General features: G+C 47.8%; 1 protein-coding gene across 3 annotated transcripts in view; it reads left to right on the top strand.

Moving 5' to 3' along the window:
- The first annotated feature begins 84 nt into the window (after window positions 1-84).
- Window positions 85-25,116, top strand: part of TBC1D16 (TBC1 domain family member 16) — a 32,769-nt gene continuing 7,737 nt past the window's right edge. Inside the window, exons 1-10 of one of the 3 annotated variants that reach the window (XM_089588041.1) lie at window positions 85-377; window positions 7,830-8,090; window positions 9,040-9,257; window positions 10,606-10,934; window positions 11,016-11,027; window positions 12,899-13,107; window positions 17,342-17,552; window positions 19,058-19,252; window positions 22,148-22,323; window positions 23,718-23,882. In XM_089588041.1, coding sequence (XP_089444167.1) covers window positions 7,887-8,090; window positions 9,040-9,257; window positions 10,606-10,934; window positions 11,016-11,027; window positions 12,899-13,107; window positions 17,342-17,552; window positions 19,058-19,252; window positions 22,148-22,323; window positions 23,718-23,882 — 1,719 coding nt within the window. In that variant the 5' untranslated portion in view covers window positions 85-377; window positions 7,830-7,886. Of the gene's footprint in view, window positions 378-7,829; window positions 8,091-9,039; window positions 9,258-10,605; window positions 10,947-11,015; window positions 11,028-12,898; window positions 13,108-17,341; window positions 17,553-19,057; window positions 19,253-22,147; window positions 22,324-23,717; window positions 23,883-25,116 lie in introns of all 3 variants that reach the window. The other 2 variants (XM_089588040.1, XM_089588042.1) reach the window with 2 other exon arrangements.

Raw genomic sequence — 25,116 nt, 5'->3', positions numbered from 1 at the left:
TAATATATTTATGTTGTCAATAAAGTTTTATAAACGTTTCTGTTTTCTTTTGGAAAAGTGATATTAAGTGCGATCCTGCTATGCGTCTGCTTGTCTGCTGCAGTTTTGTGCGCAGCCATGTCTGTTGACGAGCTAAACGGGAGCGCTTTGAAAAAAAAGTAAGCGAGTGCCGCGCGCAAAATACGGAATGCGCGTTTACGGAAGCGTTCACGCCGCCGTAGCAGCAGTTTAGAAGCAGTGCGGCTTACGGCAAGCTCCGTTCGACGCGTCGAGGCGATGACGAGCGGCGAATTCGTCAACAACATCATGGAGTTGAACGCCGAGCGATGTGCGCCGACGGGGGAGGTCCCAGCCCCCACGGCGTCACCGTAGCAGATGTGAGTGCATCTCTGGCGTAACGCGCAACTTTTCCGACGTTGTTCGGTTTCTGTTCTTCGCTCTAACGTGCACTGATTGCGCGAAAGTTGTCCGCGTGCTGCTTCTAAGCGAGCTGGTTGTTTTTCCGGCGGCGACCAACTGTTGAAGCCCCGACTTGGTTCCGTGCGCGAACAAGCGCACAGCTGGAGTTTCGCGGCTTGATGCAAGGTCGCCTGAAGCGGGCAGCCCGACGTCTTGCCCTTTTGTGTGCTGGTCGTCGGCGATTGCTGCCAATGAAGTTCAGACTGTTCAGACGCACATGATGCGTGCAACCTTGCCCGAATTTACTGAAGTACGTCCGTCATTAACTGCTTCGTATTCACTGTAGCTTTCAATCTGGCATATATCCCAGAACCCCAGTCAATGTGAAATTAAAGAGCAGCTTCTGCTTTCAATATTCGACCCTTTTCAGGGTTATGTTTGCATACTGTAGCTGTTTTCGTTCGCAGTTCATGTCACATATTGATGCCGGCGCCAGTAAATTGCGCTGAGGAAGTACCGCGGATTGTCCCGACGAGCTGTAGCGGAGTGCTTTTTCGTAATGGGTGACATTTACGGGCCTGTTTTCACGCAAAGTTTAGCTCGACCGTCAGCGACCAGATGTCATCTAGGCTGAACCATATGCGCGTGCATGGCTTTTATACTTGCATTGATTTCTCGAAATTATTGATCAAAAGCTGAGCTTTTTGCTGTGGTGCACTCATATTGGTGCTGATAAAAGTGTGTGCTTCAAGTTCTGCATTACTTTATGGTACCCGGATGAATGGATGATAATGGCTTTACCCTTTGTACCGGGCGGTAGCTTTCGCCACCTAGCCTATACTTCCCCCATTGTTAATTTATTTTTATTTTCCCTTTCCTTCCCTTTCGCTCTTACAATGTCTAATCTGTCTATCCTTTTCCCCTCGAAATTCACCCCTCCCTTGATTTCCGCCACCAGTCCTCCAACCTCCCCTTCGTCAATAAATTTTTGCATCTCACTCGATTACCTAGAAGTGTGTAGTGCATTGCGCTTGTTCAACCATATTGATGCTAATTTTAGGTAGTCATGATATTGCTGGGAAAGGGTCAGTCGTACTACAATGCCCCGGTGTTAAGTGCGAGTTCACGGGTTTCATCCATAACTGCAATGGCCATATCTTGATGGAGGTAAACGCAAAAATATTCTGAGTTAATATCTCATGTGAATGAACTTCTGTTGATGGTTGAAATTAATCTGTAGATCTCCTTAACCTCGTATAGCTTTTTCATGTTTCATGTGAAAGTGCGTAAATATTTGAAAAGAGTGTCAGCTTAATAGTTTTCCGCTGTTGCTCGAATATACTGTGGTGCAGAAAACGTACCCGCCTTGTATTGAATTGTTCCTGCAAGCTTTGGGAGGCAGGTGTTGAACACCTGTGGCTTCAGGCCTGCTCGAATGCCATTAATTTTCAGTACGTCCCTTTTTCTTTTCTTATACTGACATTCTGCACTGTCCGTCATTACAGCAGTGCTGTGAACGGTAAACCTGAACCACGTGCTGTCACTGAACACATGTGATTGTCGTCTCATGGAGGCTAACGAAAGGATTGCAGAGTAGAAGAGGAAGAAATGGGAAAGCTCTAAATTGAATCTGTTTCCATTGTACAAGCACGGGACTGATTAGTTTTCTCTTTTTGCTAATTTTAGTCGCTGGAAGTAGAAGCTTGCTTTCTCTTTCTGAAAGAAGTAGAAGCTTGCTTTCTGAAAGTTATCCTGCTTTGTGTTATCTAATCAGTTATCTGCTGTCAAAGCATATCAGTGCACAGAGGAACAAAGAGAGCTGCTGAAGCTGAAAACGGATGTTTACAGTAGCACAGTACAAAATACACTGAGGACCAGGAAGTGTCAGGCTTTGAATGGTATGTGCGGACAGAGGAAAAGTAATGAGATGCAGCAAAAAGGTAGGGATAGATAGCTTGTGGTTGCTTATTACTGCACTAGAGAGGATAAAATGGTTTGGTGACTTGCAAGTGATCTGTGAAAGCTCTGGCTATACTAATCAGCACCTCATGGTGCATATAATGATCAGCCAGAGATGGCAAAATGATACCCTTTGAAAGAGTGAAGAACAGCAGAAACGCCTTACATTTGACTGGTATTGGAATTTGGGGTGGTAAGCAGCGTTTGGTCATTTGGCCATGGTAGTTTGTGAGTCACAATTATGGGTTGACCCTGTTTGGACACAGTTGTAGGTTGATGTTCCTAGTTCAGGACACATGCCGTAATTTCCCGTATACGGTCCGCACCTGGTGCAAAGTCCACAGGGCTCGGTTTTTGCACAAAAAAATTTTTTGACTCGATTGTTCGCATCTGATACATATATCCTGCACGAGTAAGGTGTGCAGCTAGCACACAAGAATGTATGTGCACGCACAGTACAAGCATTGCAAAATTTGCAGTACAATAAGAGTTGGGAATTTCGTGCCATATTCGGAGATATTTTTAAAAATTTATAGACAGTCAATGTGATTGCTGTGGCAGGGTATGTTTTAGCATCAGTGTTTCTCCCGGATGGAGCAGCCTCTGACACTGACTAGTTGAGACCGAGCAAATGGGTGGTGTGATTGGTCCGTCAATCACTGTGTGACATGCCGTAGCTCCTCTCTACTCTCCGCCATCTGTCACCTGTTATCTGCCAGGTGGGATGAAGGCCTTCAAGGTAAATGCCTTCAGCATAAAGGCGTTTAGGTCAAATACATTGGGGTAAAGGCCTTTATATCAAAGGCCATTATGGTAAAGACCTTTAGGGTAAAGCCTTTATGATAAAGGCCTTCCAGGTAAAGGCTTTTAAGTGGAAGGCCTTTAGGTTAAATGCCATTATCATATAAGGACCTTAAGTGCCCACCATAACTGGTGCTACTGCACAATGTTCTGCACTTAGCCGTGATAGACCATCTGCTATTTTTTTTACACACCATCAGTTGTCTCCCATTCTCTCTTCACCTTCTTCCCCTCCCCCTCTGATTTCAAAGGAGAGGGGTGCTTCCTCTCTCCACTTTGCCACCTGCCAACTGAGGCTTTAGACGAATGGACAAATTTTTCTGACATGGAGTTTTTAATGCTAACACATTAGAAATGCTGCGGAGCACACAAATTAAACTTTTAAACTTGTATAGTTGCAGATTGTGTAGCAGAGAAACAGTATCTATGCATAAAAAAAAAGGTGAACTGATATTTAAAAAAATACAAAAAAGCTAGTCAGGAAGTTGTTGACTTGTTGTGCAGAAATAGAATCCAGTCACTCCCATTACAGCTGTTTAAATGCAATGAAATGGAAGACGAAGTGAATGAAATGCTGACGTTGTTTATGCTTTTTAATTGGAGCTGATGATGATGTGACACTGATGTGTAAACAGTAACTTAATTAATGTGCCCCTGGGATGGTGCTGCATCTGGTATCGTTAATCATTTCATTTAGTTAAAAGTAAAAGTTTTGTTTGAAGCACATCTACATGCACTATAGGAAGGAGGCGGAGGCTGAAAGGCCTAGCGCCTCACAAAGGCTTTCTTCTCCATATGTCTAAAGCATTAAAAGAGCAAAAAAAAAAAAAGAAGCACTAAGCAGCTTTTGTAGCACAGGTGACTCTGTGCTTGTTGACAAGATGTTGGCTAAAGATTCTGCAGGCTAGGTAGAATGCAATGAATACAATGTGTGGGCAATTCCTCTGCGCGGGGACGCACAGGCAGTCACTCGAGGCAGGACTTTGTACAAATGGTTTATTCTCACATCAGGGGGGCCGTTCGTCGTCGTGTCAGCTGGGTCAGGTGGTCCTTTGGCAGGGCTGGTCCAAGAGCGAGAGAGCGCGGGCCTTCCCGGTCGCGCCTTATAAAGGCTTTCTCCCAGCCTCGCTCCCCCCGCCCCACCACTCGGGAAGAAGGGGTCCGAGGCTACCCGCGGTGAGCGGCGCGAGATTTGACCTGCCCGCGAGCAGACCCTACATCTCCCCCCCCCTCAAACGTCCGTCCCGGGGTCCGCCAGTAGGCGTTCGATGACCTCCGGGTCCGGGTCCATAGAGTCGTCGCAGGGGGGAGGGGTGCTCGCCGGGGGGCCGCTCACCGCTAGCTGGATGGGCTCCTCACGAGCCGCCTGGCTCCACCGGGGGCCCTGCCGGCAGCGCCCTCCAAAGCTCCTCGGCCGCCGGGGACAGCAGGTCTGGGCGGCTGGACTGGAGGATGCGGAGGGCCGCCTCCTCCGGGCTGCCCCTCTGCAGTGGCGCAGCGGGGGAAGGTGCTGCAGTCGCCGTTATGCCAGGTATGCAACGCACCGGCCTCATGGCGGAGCCGGTGCACGACAAGTGTGCCGCAGAGCGAGCACAGGCCGGCCCGCTCCTCGTCGTTTTACAAGCGGCCGATGGCTCCTGGACCGCCTTGGTTGCGGCTGCTCGGCGGCCGAAGCGCCGGCTGGGTGCTGAGGGGTGCCCTGCGCTTGATGATCCCTGGCGCCCTTGCGTTGGCCTGCACCACTGGGAGGTGCTCTCCAGTGGTTAGGCACGTGGTTTGGCTGGCGGTGGGGGCCACCGCGGCCGTGGAACCTGCGCCACTCGCGCGGCTCCTGCCGCCAGCCGGGTGGCGCGCCTTGATGGCGGCCACCGTTCGACGGTGGTCTGCCTTGCCTTCTGGAGTCCGAGCCACGGGCGTCGGTCCGCTGGAGCTTCCTAGAAGACATACTGAGAGGGCGAGAGCACTGCGAGTGATTATTAATCGAGAGACACGGGTGCTACCTGGTCCTCAGGTTGTAGCGTCGGTTGCGAACCGCACCGCTACCTGCTCGTCCTCCCGGGGGTGAGATCGCCGCATCGCGCTGATTTTCCACCGCTTCGCAGCCATCGTCCTTGCGAAGGTGGAAAGCCTTCAAATCAGCGACATGCACCGGACCGGCGGTTTCGCCGTTTGTCAACAACCGCAGCTGGTAGGTGAGCGGCGTAGTCCGTGCCGTAACTTCGTACGGCCCAGCCCACTTGTGCGCTAGCGACGCGGCGAAACCGCGCGCTGCGTTACTAAGTGGGTGCGTTCTCTTGAGTACTAAGTCGCCCGTGTTGAAAACGACGTGACGGCGACCTTTGTTGTACTGATCCGCCTGCTCCATGCGCGCGACATCGAGGTTTTCGCGGGCTGCTCGCTGCGCTGCCTCCAGGCGCTCCCGGAGCCTTGCCGCGTACTGCGAAAGCGGAGGGGGCGCAGGCCCCGCCGCGTCGAGTAGGGCATTCTCTAGCGGAAAAGCGATCTCTCTCCCAAAATTCAAGTAAGCGGGTGTAATACCCACTGACCTGTTCACGGTTGTCCTTGTAGCGAACGCCAGTTCGGACAGCCGCGCGTCCCAATCTCTGTGCTGCTCGGTCGTCGCGACCAGCATGCTCTTCAGATTTCGATTCACCCGCTCGGTTATGTTGCTCTGAGCGTGGTAGGGACTCGTTCTCCTGTGGCGGATTTGAAGCGCCCGACAAGAGTCTACAAAGACTTTGCTTGTGAAATACGAAGCATTGTCTGTAATCAGGTCGGAAGGGAAACCGAAACGAGTGAAAGTCTCCAACAGTTTTTCCCAAATTCGTTCCGACACAAGCTTCCTAAGGGGGAAAACCTCAACCCACTTGGAATAGTGGTCCGTTATTACCAGGATGAATTGGTTTCCGCGCGCGGACCGAGGGAGGGGTCCCATGATATCGCACGCGACCACTTGCCACGGGTAGTTGCTAACTACCGCCTTCATCATGCCAGCGGGCTTGCCCGCCCGAGGCTTGGCTACCTGGCATACCGGGCAGGTACGGGCGTATCCCAGCACATCCTTTCTCATGCCTGGCCAGGTCGCGACACGGCATAACTTGTCGTAAGTCTTACTGCCGCTGCCATGGCCTGCCAGCGCTGAGTCATGGAAGTACTGCAGGAACCGCTTCCGCAACCTTCTCGGGACCACGACTCGGAAAGGGGATGCTATCGCCTCTTCCTCGTCAAGTTGGGGGATGTAGCGGAGCAGCAAGCCATCATCGCCCAGCAGATACGCGTCGTACTTGCCCTCAGCGTTCCCGGTGCAAGCTGCGCTGCTCGCAAGCTCCTTCAGCACCCGCTGGCAAAGACCGTCTGCTTTCTGGGCCTCGATCAGCTCTTCTCTACTGACCGCTACTCCCCAAGACAGATTTCTTTCTGCCTCGCTCCTAGGGAGGCGAGCAGTCGCCGCCACGAGCTGCTGTGTTTCCCTTCCGTCACAGCACCGTGCGGGACCTTTGTCCGTCTCCTCTCTCTCCAAACAGGGCGCGACACTCCCGTCCGCCCTCTCCTCCTCTCCAACAGCGGTGACGCCGCTTTTTTCAAAGCTGGGCTGCGCCTCTGAAGCGCTTCCGCCAACATTCCACGGTGCGCGCGATAAAGCATCGGCCACCTTGTTCAAGCTGCCCCGGCGGTACTCGATGGCGTACGCGTAACGTTGCAACGTCAGCGCCCATCTCGCGAGTCTGCCTGCGGGGTTCTTGAGCCTCTTTAACCAAGACAATGCCTGATGATCTGTCTGCACGGTGAAGACCGCTCCGTCTAGGTACATGTCGAACTTCGACAATGCGAACATGATCGCCAGGCATTCCTTTTCGGTCACGGAGTAATTCCGCTCCGCCGATGTGAGCGTGCGACTAGCGAACGCGACAGGGCGCAGTTTGCCCTCGTGTTCCTGTAACAAAACGGCTCCAACACCGTAGTCACTAGCGTCTGTCTGCAAGACAAACTGCTTGTTCAGGTCGGGGAGGCGCAGACTAGCGGTATTCGCTATCGCGCGAGCCAAGGCAACAAATGCGTCACTCTGTTCCTTAACCCTATCGGTCCGGCGTGGCCCTGAACAAAGAGGGCCTGCCACGAGTCTGGCTGCACATCCCAAAATCGGCAGAGAAATCGTCCACAAGGTGTTAATTAAAGCCGCACGCTGGGCGCCATTATTTGTGGGCAATTCCTCTGCGCGGGGACGCACAGGCAGTCACTCGAGGCAGGACTTTGTACAAAGGGTTTATTCTCACATCAGGGGGGCCGGTCGTCGTCGTGGCAGCTGGGTCAGGTGGTCCTTTGGCAGGGCTGGTCCAAGAGCGAGAGAGCGCGGGCCTTCCCGGTCGCGCCTTATAAAGGCTTTCTCCCAGCCTCGCTCCCCCCGCCCCACCACTCGGGAAGAAGGGGTCCGAGGCTACCCGCGGTGAGCGGCGCGAGATTTGACCTGCCCGCGAGCAGACCCTACAAATGTAAGAATGGCCAAAGAATATAATAATTTTCAGGTGGCTGAAAATTGAAACATGAGTTCATGCTGTTCCTTTTTTATCGTGCCGCTTTCATTTAGCCAACTTGAGGAGGCATTATCAAAAGCTGTGCTTTACCGCTGAATGAACTGTATGCCTAACAAGCAGCCATAATTTCTTGGACAGGTGTGAACTCAGACTAGCCTGGAACGCGCCTTTGGGCCACATCCTGCAGTAGAAAGAATGGCTGCACTGCACAGCCTCATCCGCCGCGCATCCGACCTGTTCCGGTCGAGCCCGACTACGCCACAGCAACTAAAACCACCTGCCGCTGATGGAGAGGTGGTCTTCTGCAAGAATAACGTGTGCGTCCACCCACCGGTGTCCTCCAAGAACGGCGTGACCCACCACCCTGGTTATCTCACCATTAAGGTTCACCACGATGAGGTGTGTTCGCTAAACTTTGTGTCACTCTCAGTATCTATCCATCATTATTAACTTACCTCCATGGCAGGACAGAGGCCTCTTCCATTTGTCCAGTACTAGTGACCCCATCCCAGTACCCCATCTTAGTACCCATCCCCGTACCCGTGCCAGTACCTATCTCATACCCGTCCCATACCCATCCCAGTACCTGTCCCATACCCATACCAGTACCCTTCCCATACCCATCCCGTACCCATCCCAGTACCCATCCCATACCTGTGCCAGTACCCGTGCCAGTACCCGTCCCATACCCATTCCAGTGCCCATCCCAGTACCCCATCCCAGTGCCCATCCCCGTACCCATGCCAGTACCCATCCCGTACCCATCCCAATCCCAGTACCCTTCCCATACCTGTGCCAGTACCCATCCCATACCCGTGCCAGTGCCCATCCCAGTACCCGTCCCATACCCATCCCAGTACCCATCCCATACCCATGCCAGGACCCTTCCAAGTACCCCATCCCATTACCCCATCCAGTACGCCATCAGTACCCATCCAAAAGTAAAAGGGAGCTTTGTTGCACAAATGATGAAAGCGGAAGATACAAAAGACAAAGGACAGCTATTAAGGTTCACCACGATGAGGTGTGTTCGCTAAACTTTGTGTCACTCGCAATATCTATCCATCATTATTAACTTACCTCCATGGCAGGACGGAGGCCTCTTCCATTTGTCCAGTACTAGTGACCCCATCCCAGTACCCATCTCACTACCCTATTTGTTTACTTCACGTCCAGTTCAGGGAGTTACTGCTTTGTACACTGTTTCATTACATTTATTGTGCATGTTGAGCCTGCATGAATGTACAGAATGATGTCCCGCTGTGAAAGCAGTACATCTGAAACTCATCAGAAAGTGAATACAAATGAATGAATTGTGTTTCGAAAGTGCTGTGGTGTGTGCCTGCAGGTTCTTGGCCTTAGCCTGCGCCTGAGCTGGATTCCCAATGCGTCGCTCAAGAGAAACCCTCGCAGCCTCGAGAACCGCACTCCGTGCAGCTCACCCTGCCGCAGCCCCAGCGTCTGCACCAGTGTCTGCCCCAGCCCCACGGTCCATCACCGGTTCCGGCTCAGCTCCAACGATTCGGAAATCCAGCCAGCAACAGATGATGGCTCCACGTGCTACCTGTGAGTGCTGATATCTGGGTGAACGTTACATTCAACTTTAGCGCAGTTTGATGAGCACCTTTCAGTCACCTGCTCCGAATGTATGCCGTACTGTGTGGGGATATCTATCAGAATTGTGATTTCGGCAGTGGAAATATTGTAAGAAAAAAGAACAGTGCACACGTGTTTATCGCCTAGCATGGCATGCGATAACATATTCCATGTTTTATTAGTATGTGTGCTATCTTTTACTGTCGGATTTGCCACAGAGACACGGTGTTGTTGTCACTGTGTTATCACCACCCCCTCCCCCCAAAATAATAACTCTGCAGAGGTGGCTGTGTCCCTCCCCAGACTCCAACTGCTTGTGTTAATAATGTAAAGCATAGTGTGGCTGAGGTAGTTGGCTTAATTTCGTGCAGTCAGTCTTAAAGGTTTTTTTAACCTTAACCAGTCATGCCCTAACAGAAGTCATTGATTGGCTGACCCCTATGCGTGGGCATGATTAGTAGAATTGAAACAGACTGTTACAAACTTTTTTAATGTAGTCATCACTTCTCGTGTATGAATGTTTATAAAACTGGCCATGACAGTATGACATTTATGTGCATTAAACAAATACAACTTTGAACAGTACAGGAAAGCAAAATTAAATAGTTTTCACTGAATATTTAAATATATAACTATGAATAAATATGAAATAAAAAAACTTACCTTGAACCCCCTCTTTACGCACTACAATAAAAGTTCCTGGGTTCCTGCTTTCAGGGTCTTAATTGTGCTAATTTTGAATTGTGTCTATGAGAAAAAGCCATTATGCAAACGATTCGTCTTGTCGGAGTCCCTTGAAGACAATGACACTTGATAAACAAGCAGAGAAAAACATAGTGTTTCCGAGCAACTCAGGTGTATATATAAAATGCAGAGTAGTCCATCATAAAAGCGGTTTTATGATAGACTACTCTGCATTTTATATATATACCTGTGTTGTTCAGAGACACCATGTTTGTTTTTCTCTGCTTGTTTATCAAGTGTCACCATTCTCAAGGGCAGGTGTATATATAAAATGCAGAGTAGTCCATCATAAAAGCAGTTGTATGCATTTAGTTCACATGCCTAGCTCGAGTCAGCACTGTACGGCTTATCACAAAAGGTCTGAAAAGTAAACTCCGGCCATTATATTGTATTGTAACGTCACGCCTCGGCAGTAACAAAAACCAACACAAAGTAAGCTACGTATGCATGTAATGACACTAGGACGACGAAGGAGATATCTGACGAGGCCCCTGGCTACATTCGATCACATCGGATGCTCTGAACGCCAGACGCCGTCTTTCTTTCACCACCACCAGCACGCTTGGCATTACAGGAGCTGCGACCAGCAGAGCGTCAGCTCGGCTGTCTCGGACATGGGGAGTCCCCAGGAAGAACAGGGCAGCCTGGATTCGTGGACGGCCAGTGACCAGGCCGAGATGACGGCCTCGACCGCGGGCTCCCCGCCGGGACTGCCGCTCGACCCCAGCAACGGTGACCTCTGCTGTTCTGGTACTGCGAGTGCTGTCTTGTCCAAGCTGCCCAGCTGTGAGGACAGTGCTTCGGGTGTGGACTGCAATGGATCGTCCTTCTCGGCCATCGGACCGGAGGAAGTGACGGCGGCTCTGGAGTCCATGATAAGCGGGCTAAACCAGATGGATGCAGGCAGTAGTAAAGGTGAGCTAGAGTTAGGACACCTAACTTAACCTAACCTAACTGGACCCGGGCTAAACCAGGTGGATGCAGGCAGCAGCAAAGGTGAGCTAGAGTTAGGACACCTAACTTAACCTAACCTAACTGGACCACGGTGGAAGATTCCGAATCCTGCGGATGCAAAATAAAGAAAACCTGCAAAATTTCATGAATGCAGAATTAAGGACGTGCAGAATTCTGTGGGAATCCCAAGACGCATGAAAGGAATATGCAAGTTTATTTTTTGAGTACATGCCTGGCATGTTGCAGTGATTTACCTTATAAAGTTGAGGGTGGTGGTTGTAACTCAGCATCAAGTAATGTTTCATCATCATCATCATAATAATTTATTAACCCTTAAGGGTCCCATGGGGACATTACATAAGGGGGGAGGGGGTTACAAGTGTCCGACGGTCATACATAAAAGCAAAAAAAAGGAGAGAGAAAAAAAGAAGGAAAACTACGCAAAGCAAAACAGTAAATAAATTATCAAGTCAATCAGAGACAATGCGAAAAAGAAGCAAAATAGTAAACACATTAATGTAGTCAATCAGAAACAATGTGAAAAAGAAACATACAGAAAATACACACCACAGTAATAAAACGTGTCCAATAAAGTGATCATTTTGCAGTGCATCGCAGCTCATAGAGGGAAAGTTTTATTTTTCTTGGAAATAGTCTATGAGTAGCTGTCTCAAGTTGGAAGGATTAATCTCAACGACAATGTTTTCATGCAGGTTATTCCAAAATTCAATCACACAAGGAAGAAACGATTTGTTGAATGCATTGGTGGAGCTGTGCAAGTGCTGTATGCTTGCACTAATACTTGCGATGATACTTGATACTTGATGATGCTTGTTCGATAAAAGATCTCCATAACGACTGCAGTGGAAGAGAAAAGAGAGTGCTGGGGTCACTTCTCCCATTCCAGCCCAGACAGTTAAGACATCGAAATCTTCACCTTGGTCGTCCTGCTTAGAAAGAAATGATGTGAAGCCTGTGTCACTTAATTTCAGTTCTCAAGCAGATTTCAGGCACATTCGCTACTTCAACAAATAATAGTACATTTGCTATTCAGCAAATGAAGTCATCACTGGATCACTGTATCTTCAAATATTTTGGAAATTAACTGTGGCAGACCCCTTTTAGTCTGTAAATTACTGCCCATGGGACTTTAATAATATAATAACAACAACAATAATTGGTTGTGACTAAAGGAAAGATGCAATAACAGTCTCACTTCTGGGTGGACACCTCAAGTGGTGGACACTTCAATGGACACCTCAACCAGTGGACACCTCAACTGGTGGATAGACACCTGAACTGCATTGTGAGGGAAGGGAAGTAAGTGGGAGTGAAAGAGGAAAGGGAGAGGAAGAGGTACTGTAGTGGAGGTCTCAGGGAATTGTTTTGACCACCTGGGGAACTTTAACATCATGTGTGCAGTCAGTGCACTGACATCACACAGCACACGGGCGCGTTCTGCCTTTCACCTCCCGACATGAACTTAGGCAACCATTTGGTTCCTCAATCGTGCACCTTCACTTTTATTGGAGAAATGTGACCACCACACCATGGAAAGTTTAACACCACAAACTTTTGCTGATGCACTCTGTTGTCTTGAGCCGCCGCGGTGGCTCAGCGGTTATGGTGCTCGGCTGCTGACCCGAAAGACGCGGGTTCGATCCCGGCCGCGGCGGCTGGAATTTCTTTGGAGGAGAAATTCCAGAGACCCGTGTACTGTGCGATGTCAGTGCACGTTAAAGAACCCCAGGTGGTCGAAATTTCCGGAGCCCTCCACTACGGCGTCTCTCATAACCTGAGTCGCTTTGGGACGTTAAACCCCATAAACCAAACCAAACCAAAAGTTTGTCGCTGTTGTTTGGCTGGAACTGCAGTGATAGCACTCATATTGTCTTATACGTCCTTGTTGGCAGGAGCTGAGAGTTCTGCCGACCGTGCCACTGTGAACGCAAAGGAGGAAGTTGGCTCACCCGCCGAGAACGGGGACGTGCCAGCCGGAATCGAAAGAGACAGGGCGGCCATGTCTGATGCGCCTTGGAAGGACGCGGGGGATGTCAGGGGTGGAGGCGACACGTTCTACGGCCAGCCATGGCATTCGGAGTGGAACGGCAGTGTCGAAGAGGTGAACTTCTTTCCGAGCCTGACCTTCTTTTTTATTTGTTTAGTCTTGTTTAGATTTGCTGAAATTTTAGATTTGTTTACATTTTTGGATTTGCTGACTACTTTTTTTCTGATTTCTGTTTCTTTTTGCCTCCTGGCATGTGGGAGACAGAGGGCAGCATGTGCTGAATATGTGCGTTGTTAATACCTCAGGTAAGCTTTGGGCAGTTTGCGTGATGCGGAGAACCGATAACTGGCAGTGCTGTATCGTTAATGAAAAGAACCAACCCAAGTCATGGTAAAGACATCTAGTAGTGGCATAAAATCTGCTTTAGTGATGAGGCTGGGGAATTAGCGGGGATAGAGTGGTTATCTCTGGAGCAAGGCTCAGGAAATGAAAGTGACTGAAGGGAGCTGTTGATGTGCAGTAGGCTTAACGATTACCATCATAAATGATTTTTGTTTGGATGATAATATTTTTCTAAGGTTTATTGAGGTTTTATGGCCATTTTGTGGCAGTATACTCCACAATTTCACTCTCTCTTTCCTAACTTAAAGGGACAGTGAGGAGACCACTATTTATATTTTTTTTATAGGAAAATCCAATAGTTCGGCATGTCATGGGTTTGTTGCCACTTGGCCGGCAGCGAAAGATGCATTTCTTTCTAAGAAATTTGGATTCGCAGTTGACAAAGTTTTTCCCGCCGCTCTGATTCAAACTTGGGATTCTCCTATGACGACACAGGACTAAGTGACGTGACAATGACGTGAACATGACGTAACGCAGACTCCGTGATTTCTGGCGGCCAGCAGTGCGGCCTAGCAGCAGCCGAAAAGAAAGCTACCGCCGGCCGCACGTTGAAGGCATCTATTGGCTATTAGAGGCCGTTGCTACAGTCGCTTCGCTTAGATTTGCACTGTCGTTTTGCCAGCGTTACGATGGATCTCGTTCTCGAAGTCGTCAACGAAGTTCTCGCAAATAGACACCTTTAGCATACAGTGTACCTTGTTACCGCTACCGGAATACCGGGAGCCCGCCTAACGCTGGTGAGCTGGCGCTGATTGGTCCCGATGCTTCAGGCGCGCGCATAGCTGCCGGGCACGTGGCGCCATCGGGCGACGTCAAAAAGATTTGCGCATGCATTGGCTGCGCCTCAGTGATTTGTGACTTCTCGGGTCCTAGAGTTGCTCTAGCAACACTGCTTTGTCCTATGACGTCATCACGCTTGTACTTTCGAGTTTGGCCTGTGGCGGCGATACCTGTATTTTGGTTCTTGCTGTTTTCTACGTTACGAGAGCTTTGTTGTCAGTATGAGTGGCGTTTTTGTAATCAGGAGCTGGTATTCTGTCGATACAAGCGAACTTCAATTTCTCCTCAGTGTCTCTTTAATGGCTTGTTTTTATTTTCTCTTGGTTGCACCCACGCTGTAGCAGCTCTTTCCTCGCACTTTTCGGAAAGCGTAGCAATTAGAAATGAGTGGTAGTAGCTTAGGTACAGTAAATCTAAAGTGGTCTTGAGAAGCTTCAAAGAAAGGGAGAGGGGGGACTGAGAGGCTGCATTCATTGGCACGTTCATGCGTGCTCAGAAGTTGTAGGTTATGAAAAGGTGCTCAATTGCTGCTTGGTCAAGAACTTGGTGAGGTGAAAATGGTGGGAAACAGCGCAAGGTGAAGTGTAATGTCAATACCTGCTGTTATCACACTGCCTAGCAAGGGAACAGCAGTTCGCCATTGGTAGCGAGGTGCTGGAAGTAGTAAGAGAATATGTCTGCTTAGGGCAGGTAGTGACCGCAGATCCGGATCATGAGAGGGAAATAACTAGAAGAATAAGAATGGGGTGGAGCACATATGGCAGGTTCTCTCAGATCATGAATGGTAGCTTACAATATCCCTGAAGAGAAAAGTATACAACAGCGGTATCCTACCAGTACTCACCTATGGGGCAGAAACGTGGAGGCTAACAAAGAGGGTTCAGCTTAAGTTAACCCCTTCACCGTTTTGTTATGTCAACGAATTTCTTAACAAAACTGTTTATTTTTTTTATTCCTGATTTCGATTAATATTGCAATAAAAACCATGCATTCGATCTTTAAAAAAATATTTGAAGCAAACATGAAGTCAAATTAGCATATTGAAGTTTATTATTTCTCGCAATACAGAAAACCAACTTCCTGCAGGTAATAAGTGATAAATATATTCAAGCAAGTCATCAGGGGAACTTATAGTGGTCTAACCGGGAGCCGCGAAAAAAGGAAACCGAGGGGGTCGCGTAGGGATGTTGCTGACGTCGATCTACATCCACTGACGTGCGCTCGCGATGTTGCATCAGAGCTGTCCTCTTCTTCATCGGAAGAGCTGATCAGCACAACGTCATCACTATCGTCCTCGCTCCCTGAAACAATGTACACTTCGGTGTCTGAATCACCATCGTTTGAAGAAGGTGACGAGGAAGAAAAGCGTCTTTTTCGAGAAGACGGCTCAACAAAACACGCATCGCCTCCGCCGGACGCCATTTTTAAAACCCAGGTTGCCATACGAAAAATACGTTTATGCGGTAGAAGAAAACTAAATTATCAGGTCAGTGCTGCCATCTGTCGAGCAAAATGCCATCTAAGCCACACACGAGCGCTGATCGTCCGAAACGCTGAAGGGAAGAACCTATTCAGCGAGGACGAGCTACAGTCGTCCAAAACGGTTTGGGGACGGCTTGGCAAGGACGACCGTAGCTCGTCCAAAACGGTTAAGGGGTTAAGAACAACGCAGCGTGCTATGGAAAGGAAAGTGATAGGTGTAACGTTAAGAGATCGGAAGAGGGCAGAGTGGGTGAGAGAACAAACGCAGGTTAATGACATCCTAGTTGAAATCAAGAGGAAGAAATGGGCTTGGGCAGGGCATGTAATGCGAAGGCAGGATAACCGCTGGTCCTTAAGGGTAACGGAGTGGATTCCAAGAGAAGGCAAACGTAGCAGGGGACGGCAGAAAGTTAGGTGGGCGGATGAGATAAAGAAGTTTGCAGGGATACAGTGGCCGCAACTGGCGAAGGACAGGGTTAATTGGAGAGACATGGGAGAGGCCTTTGCCCTGCAGTGGGTGTAGTCAGGCTGATGATGATCACACTGCTGTTCCTGTCAGTATGCTTGGCTTAAGGTGTTTTTTTTTTTTCAATATGACATTGGGTAGAAGTTTGAATCGGTGTTCCACTATTGCATTCTGTAACATCCATAGCACTTTGGTATTTGGCATTGCCTTTTTGCACGATAACCTACGGTTACCGATACGACACAGCATAGCATAGAATAGAGCCTTGAAAGGTGCCTTTTCTAATGTATGGTTACGTGCCATAAGCCCGCCGCGTTAGCTCAGTGGTTATGGTGCTTGGCTGCTGACCCAAAAGACGCGGGTTCGATTCCGGCCGCGGTGGCTGAATTTCGATGGAGGTGAAATTCTAAAGGTCCATGTACTTTGCGATGTCAGTGCACGTTGAAGAACCCCCGGCGGTCGAAATTTCCGGAGCCCTTCACTACGGCATCCCTCATAGCCCGAGTCGCTTTGGGACGTTAAACCCCAATAAACCAGTAAACCAAACAGCCCATAAGTGTCACACACCTGCGTTGAGCTGAAAATTTCATAAATTTACTGTTTTGCGTTGGCTGCCTCTGGCAGTAATTAATTTTTCTCTGGACTTGTTTTCTGTCTTTCATCTCATTTTTACTTTCTTTCAATCGTCTTGCTCTATTCCACCTAACATTTTTAATTGAAACATATGTGTCACGTGTGTTATACAGTCTGCCCTCCATGATTTGAACTCAGAGGGGGCTAAAAATTTCTTTTAATTATGTGGAGCTTGGATAGACAGGAGCCTTTTTGATTGATATTGGCCAATATTGGCAGTACCAAAGTGTGTCAATTCAAATAAATGAATTGTGTGAATTTAGTGAGTTCAAATTAACATAACGCTCTGTATTAGCCCATGTTTATTATTATCATCATTCGCGACTGGGTTATGCCCACTGCATGACGAAGGTCTCTCTTATGCCCTCCAGTTATCCCCAATGAACATATAGTTAATATAGTTTAATGTGACCTATGTTACATTAAATCACATTATATAATCAAGTGAAACCTGTGTTTCGCTCGGCATCCTTATTTCTTCAGTTGTATAGAGTTGTAAAACCGGTGGGTTTTCAGCGTGCAACTGGTGGATGAAACGTCAACAGTGTTGATTCGTTGACTGCTTGCCCCTTGTCACGTGTGCAGCTGCCATCAGGCAGCCAAGCCAAGCTGCAGCCAGAGTCGCTTCGGAGCATGACGGACTCCGGCATTGCTTCCGGCCCTGCCATCATGGTGAGCCGGCACAGTGGCTGCTCCAGTGCCGACCTGGCCACCTGTGAGTCCGGCCGTAGCAGCGGACTCCCTTCGTCGGGCTCCTCCGAGGGTCCGGACTCCGGCCAACAGAGTCCTTTGCCTGGTATGAACTTCTGCCTTGCTGGTCTATCCAATATTGGATGTTTCATTTCATTTCATTTTATTACCTTAAAGGCCCCTTAATACGGGTGTTACATAAGGGGTGGCAAGAATAAAAGTACAAATTCACAATAACAGGAAAGTTTCTACATTATCAGAGAAAAAGACTTGGGCAAGTGATGATGGCAACGTTGTTTGGAAGGCCGTTCTAGTCTGCGGCGTTCTAGGAAAGAAGGAATTAGAAAAAGTGACGGTAGGTGAGCGTGGACGGGCAACCTGTAGGTGATGGCTGGTGCAGTTAGATATGCGTGCTGGGGGAAGAATATCAGGTGCGATGTGCGTAGGGCTGTTGAAGAATTTGTGAAATAAAGACATGCTGGCAGTGCGACAGCGGAGCGATAAAGGTGATAAACCGGATGCTGTTTTTAAGGACGAAACGCTGGTGTCATAAGAGTAGGATGAATGTTGCTGCTTTCATTGCAACTTACGATGTGAATCCATCTCGAGCTGTTGTATGACATCCCCTTCAGGGGCTGATTATTATCTAAAGGTTGGGGGGGAGGGGGGAATTATCAAATCTTTAGTCTTTTGTAGGGAGAAAGCCGGGAGTGTGCTAAAGAAATTCTCACCTTTTCTGATGATTAAGTATGCACCTTTGGTGCTCTCGTATATCCTCATATATCCATCTTGAGACCTAGCACAGCACAAGAGGGCACTGTACTGACAGTGCTTTGTGATACGGAGTGGGGGAGGATGTTACAGTGGAACCTCGATTATACGTCCCCCGGTCATGCGACGACCCGCATTTTACGACGAATCTATGCGGTCCCGGCAAAACCTCCATAGAGACAATGCATTAAAAACCTCGGTTATACGACGCAAATTTTAGAAGGACCCCGCTTCGTACGACGTCTGGCTCGTACCGTCCGTCAAAAAAGGTCGTCAGCAAACGCAGGCCGGGATGTACCGTATTTTCGCAATTCTAAGCACCCCCCCTATTTTTGGAGGGGGTGCTTAGATTTTTCGAATCTAAGCACCCCCTCCCACTTTGGGCATCGCGATCGTGAAAAAAAGGGGGCGCTTAGAATCGAGTAAATACGGTAGGCACACTTTAGCCAGTCGATAACCGGTGCGCCTTAATCTTTCCACCTAGCAAGAAAACTGCGCGAGCCGCTGCCCCGCTGCTCACGGCAGCCTCAACGGCCATTTTATCTTGTTTGTTGAAGACTGGCCCTCTGCCGGCAAAATGTGCTGCATTTGTGTTCCGAAAAAAAAAAGAAAAAAAGATGACGATGAATTAAAAAATATCATGCATGATTTTCGATTATACGACACCTGGATTATACGACGGTTTCGCGCGGTCTCCTGAACGTCGTATAATCGAGGTTCCACTGTATATAGCACACTGCTACACCTATCACTGTGTTCTCGCAGTGTGCAGCACGACATACGAATTCTTCCGTTTTTGACGGCTGGATTTTAAGCAGGTGTCACGCATTCGTCGTGCAGGGGAGGATGGCTCAAGTCGGCTTCTGGGGCGGCTACGATCTGGCTCGCGCTTCTTACTGGAAGAAGGCACACCTGAGCAGCTGGCGCATGCCCGAAACCTGAGCTTCCCCGAAAGCGGTTCCCTCAGTGGGCGGAGCCCCTCACGGTTGTCCATGTCCAAGGAGAACCCCTGCGGACTGTTCTCCGTTGACCTCGGTCAGTACGGCAACAGGGAGAACCCCATCAGCACAGCTGATTGGCCCAATATGGGAAATATATTGGCAAAAGCCGATCTCATAACTTACCAGAGTGAAACCATTCATCATCATCATCAGCCTGACTACACCCACTGCAGGGCAAAGGCCTCTCCCGTGTCTCTCCAATTAACCCCGTCCTTCGCCAGTTGCGGCCACTGTATTCCCGCAAAGTTCTTTATCTCATCCGCCCACCTAACCTTCTGCCTCCCCCTGCTACGTTTGCCTTCTCTTGGAATCCACTCCGTTACCCTTAAGGACCAGCGGTGATCTTGCCTTCGCATTACATGCCCTGCCCAAGCCCACTTCTTCCTCTTGATTTCAACTAGAATGTCATTAACCCGCGTTTTTTCGCTCACCCACTCCGCCCGCTTCCGATCTCTCAACGTTACACCTATCATTTTCCTCTCCATAGCTCGCTGCATTGTTCTCAACTTAAGCTGAACCCTCTTTGTTAGCCTCCACATTTCTGCCCCATAGGTGAGTACTGGTAGGATAATGAGTGAAACCATTATCTACCAATATTGGCCCGATTTCTGTGCTGCTTGGGAAAAGGGTACTGAGGTTTTGCCCCTGGGCTAAGGTGTCTGCTGGGGAGTGTTGTCCACTCTTGCCTGAGCCACTGCTAGTCACTGATTAGTGTTCTGAAATAAAATAAAACGAGTAAATAAATGAACAAAGGCTCAGGTTTGCAGTTTTGTCTATAGAAAAGCGGGGGCACTTTGTTGACCTAAAGTGTGGTGAGGCGAAAGCCTTAAGGGCGGTGTTGCTGCTTGTGTCACTGACGCGTTGTTAAGATGTTAAGCTTCGCCTCTAAGAGTGGAACAGGACAGCGTCTTGCAATGCTGCCAGGCAGTCCACAGAACGCCATCTCGGTGGTAATTTGCTTTTTGAGGAAAGGAAATGTGTCTGCACATGTGGGTGGACACCTGAACCTTGCTGTAATGAGAAGGGAGGAAGATGGGAGTGAACAAAGACACGGTATTCACTAGACCCCTTTGTTCATTTCAAACCATCCAGCTGGCATGGGGGAGTGGTAGCTTGCTCGTCTCGCCCTCTGGAGACCCTGGTTCGATTTCGCCAACTCGACCAATTTCCTACCGGGTTTTATTTATTTATCTGGTCTGACTAGAAAGGTTAATTAGGCTAATTGGTTAATTAAGCAATTAACTAGACTCATTCCCACTTACTTGGAGCATCACTATACGATCCCTTTAATTGGTTGCATGGTTACTAGCCAAAGTACAATTGGCCTTTGAAATTCGCACACTGTGACGTGACGACTGTTTCAACCAATTGAAAAGCATGACATTTCTGTCGACAACTCCTGCTTACAACGATGAGGCATTAAAGGCTTCCGCCTTAAAAATGAACAAAGGCTCAGGTTTGCAGTTTTGTATATAGAAAAACGAGGTCACTTTGTTGACCTAAAGCACGGTGAGGCGAAAGCCTTAAGCGCGGTGTTGCCGCTTGTGTCACTGATATGTGGTTAAAATGTTAAGCTTCGCCTGTAAGAGTGGAAGGCAACAGCATCTTGCAATGCTGCCAGGGAGTCCACAGAATGCCATCTTGGTAAATTGGTTTTTGAGGAAAGGAAATGTACCTCTGTTGCATATCTCAGTGGAGACCTGAACCTTGCTGTAATGGGAAGGGAGAAAGATGGGAGTGAACGAAGACACTGTATTCACTAGGGGTTTGTTCATTCCAAAGGATGGAGCTGGCATGGCAGAGTGGTTTGGAGACCCTGGTTGGATTCCCCAACTTGACCAATTTCCTACCTGGTTTTATTTATTTATCTGGTCTGACTAGAAAGGTTAATTAGGCTAATTGGTTAATTAAGCAATTAACTAGACTCAGTCCCACTTACTTGGAGCATCACTATAGGATCCCTGGGACACTACCCTAAACAGTGAACTTTGAACCGCTTGCTCATTTCATTGAAACTTGCGAATAGTATCACTGCTGGGACCACCTCTGCCAAATTTTATTATTCAGCTGGGGGCTTGTCTTGAACATTGTAGTGCTTAAAATAAAATTGGATGATTTGCAATCTTGTGAATCTATTCTTCTCATCTCCTGTTTCTTCAGTCAACTGTCAGCTTAGAAAAACTATCATTTCAATATTACTTGATAATATTGGTACTGTAGCAGGTTTTCTGGAGCGAAATTTTATGAGGAACACAACTGTGTGCTCAGTTTGTCTTTTTTTTTCCCTTTCTTCACACTAAAAAATGAGTTTAAAAAAATTGATGCAAAATGAAAATTATTGTCGTTCTTTATGTGGTATCACTGTTTCAAAATATAGGAGAACTAAGCAAAATAATTCCGCAGATGTGTGCTTCGGATATTTCCAATGCCACATAACACAAAAAAATTGGAAAAATTACACTTATATTTCAAACAATAGTTTTCCTCAGTAAGCATAGTCATCCTTGGCACAAAGGTTGCATAACCTGCTTCATACTTATTCTAGAATAATTAAATTTGGCAGAGGTGGTCCCAGCAGTAATTCAAACTAGCCCCGCAAGTTTCAATGATATCTAGCAAGTGGTTCAAAAGTTCACTGTTTTGGGTAGTGTCCCTCCTTAATTGGTTGCATGGTTACTAGCCAAAGTACAATTGGCCTCGTTTGAAATTCGTGCACTGTGACGTCACAATCATTTCGACCAATTACCACAAGGTCAGCGTAGCTACGGCGGCCACCCAAGGTCTTGCTCTGGCTGTCGGAGTGTTGCTTTCGCGACAAAATTTCTCATTGAATTGTTGAATGTCACACGTCAGTACACACTATGACATCACTCAGCAGTGAGGTTTGTCGATGCAACCAACGCTTCGCGATTGGCTCGCCCGCGCACAGGCCAGATGCGCTCCCTGCGGCTGCTGTTCAGCAACCGGGAGTGCACGTGTGGCCAGCTGGTGATTGCCAGCCGGGAGAGCCAGTACAAGATCTTCCACTTCCACCACGGGGGCCTGGAGAGGCTGGCACCCGTTCTCGGGGACTTCGACTTCCTCACGCGGGGCAAGAAGACCAAGGTGGGCAAGTCTTCCGTTCATTCTGGGGGAAAGCGTGGGTGGACGCCACATACAACCTGGCCGAGATCACGACCATTATAACATAAATTCTAAAACTGATTCCATTTCATTCATTTTTGTATTTACCGCCCTTTGTCATTGGCTGAAGCAATCTGGGGTCCTTGCTATTACTGGGTTTAAGCCGGTAACGAGAAGTGAACAAGGGGCTTGGCACTGATTTAGCTAGCGACAAAGGGCGTGTAATATAAATGCGAATGAAATGAAATCAGTTTCAAAATCATTATAGCATATATGACACATCCTAGCAATATCTACGGCACATCCTGAAAACATCTATGACACATCCTGAAAACATCTATGACAAGTCCCAGAATGTACTATGCTGCTCCTGCAAAGCATGTCATGCTGTCACCGACCATGAGTGACTAGATGTACTGAAAATTGTATTCCTGAACTTAGGCTTGCACAAATAGTATAAGTTGTTTTCTCGAATTTAAGCTTGCACAAATAATATGTAGTAGTTTTTCAGTTTGAAGCAGATTCAAAGTGAATATTTAAAATATTTTTGGCGCACAGAAGAGGTTCAACAGGGTGAAGTTCTGGGCCAGGTTGAATGGCACAATAGGCATTTTCAAATCCATATATTCTTCCAGCACATTAGGCCATTACATGAAAAAAAAAGACAACAAAACAACAGATGCATTAAGCTTTGTCACACTGATCGAAGCTAGGTTGGCACATAGAATATTGAAGCTCTGTTGACCTTTTGCAAAAATGGTCATCTGAAATAAAAAGAGTTGACCTATTTGCAGGGTCTGAAGTAGGCTCGTCTGAACTGTGGATATTACAAGCTTCACGTCGGTGCTCATTCTTGCCATGATGCATGGAACTTAAGAAACGAAATGGATGCAAATTAGCCCTGCAAATGACAATTTGAATTATGTAGTATATATAACTGGCTCACTTGCATTAGGGGGTTGTTTTCCCATATGAGCATGCGTCGTAGCCTAGCGCTGGAGTTGGAAACTACAGCAGTGTTGACAGTTTGGCTTGCCGCTTCCGTATGAGTGGAAGGCAAGCGGACTGCTTGTGTGCATGCTTGCGAGCTCTGCGATGGCATCCCACAAGAAGTATGCTGAACCAGAACTGCACGAAGCACGCGTTCCAGAAATGTTATTTGCTTGAGACAAATACTTTGAGATTTTTAATACCAAACGTTCGGATTGAATTGAATATCGAATGCTTTACTATCCGACACGGATATTCGAAATTATCGAATATTCACATAAGGCTATTCAACTGCCTCTGAAAGTATCTCTGGAAGATGTTACTTTCATCTGCAGCCTGTCCCGTTTCCGTTCACCACCGTGCCATCCGTGATTGTCTCTTTGCAGAACGAGCACTGTCCGTACGACCACTTCTCGGTGTCCAAGCCCCAGGTGTCGGCCGAGGAGTGCCACCCAGAGGAAGGCCTGTACACCACACCGGTCGACGAAGAGGTCTGGCGGCAGTATATGAACGACGACGGGAGCATCGACGATGATTTCCAGCTGCGCAAGGTAGCCAGTGCTTCTCTCTTGCCTTTGCCATTTATGAAACACTAAAAGTTTCTGAATGCGGATCGCTTTTGGTTCTCACAGCTGGCATTCTTCTTTGAACTTTGCATATAGACATTGTGTCCCCTTCAGTCTTAATAAGGACCCTTCTGTTCGTGTCCATCTGGTTTAAAGGAAGCATCTTCGCACCTTATTTGTGAGCCTTGCATTCAGTATTGCAAAACACTTTCTGTGAGCTCTTCAATGTTACTGACAAGCATCATTCATTGCTAGATTGGAAGCTACACAAGAGAAAAGAAGGTGGCCATATGATGACCACAGCGTACAAGCAGAGTAACTGAGAATATTGTTCGGAACATCCACCATAGTTGCTCAGTGGCTCCGTCGTTCAGCCTGCTGAGTTATTTATTTATTTATTTATTTATACATACTGCAGCACAATTATATGCACTATGGCAGGAGTGGGAAAAACACAAAATGCAAGGTAACAAAATGCAGCAAAATGTACAAAGTGAGCACTAAAAAAAAGCTAAAATCACAAACGAAATATCAAACAAGAAAGGAACTGTTAACGACAGGGTAAGAATACACAGCTATTATGCGTCTTCAGCGGCAGTTACAAAGTTTTGAAATGGACAAGAACGAATGGACCCAGGTAGAGAATTCCAGGCTTCTATCGAACTGGGGAAAAAACTGAATTTGAACAAATTAGCATGCGCAAAATACGGTATCAAATTAAGCTCGTGATGACTTCTTGTAGATGATAATGGAGCAAAGTTAATGTAGTGGTTAGCTGAGAGCCTTACTGAGGAATTGACGATACAATGTAAGAATTTTAACGATTCAGTGTGGTGATGGGCAGACAGCGTGGTTAAATTCAATGAGAGAAGTGTAGAAGTGTTATGTTGTTGGTTAGATGCCACTGCATTGGTTCAGGCTGCTGTGATGATGGTGTACCAGATGAGGGACAGTTTCTTTATTGAATAAATCTTTAGTGCACCGTTTGGTCTCCCAAAGCACAATGTTAAAACTGTTCAATTTGGGCCAACACAAAGTGGCCTTCTTTTGTCTGGCTATGGTTGCATGCATAACATAGTAAATGTCACTCACTTTGTATCGTGGGTGCAAAACATGCGACCAGTAATGATTCTGGTCAGAAACTTGCGTACTGATGTTGGGCCACACTGGCCACACCCACGTCGACGACCGAAAATTCGGACGCCTGATTTTTCGGACA

This window comes from Amblyomma mixtum, chromosome 4, assembly GCF_055824585.1.
Source record: "Amblyomma mixtum isolate Tamu chromosome 4, ASM5582458v1, whole genome shotgun sequence".
NCBI lineage: Eukaryota > Metazoa > Arthropoda > Arachnida > Ixodida > Ixodidae > Amblyomma > Amblyomma mixtum.
Note: the sequence above shows the minus strand (reverse complement) of the source record. Positions and strands in the feature narration are given on the sequence as shown.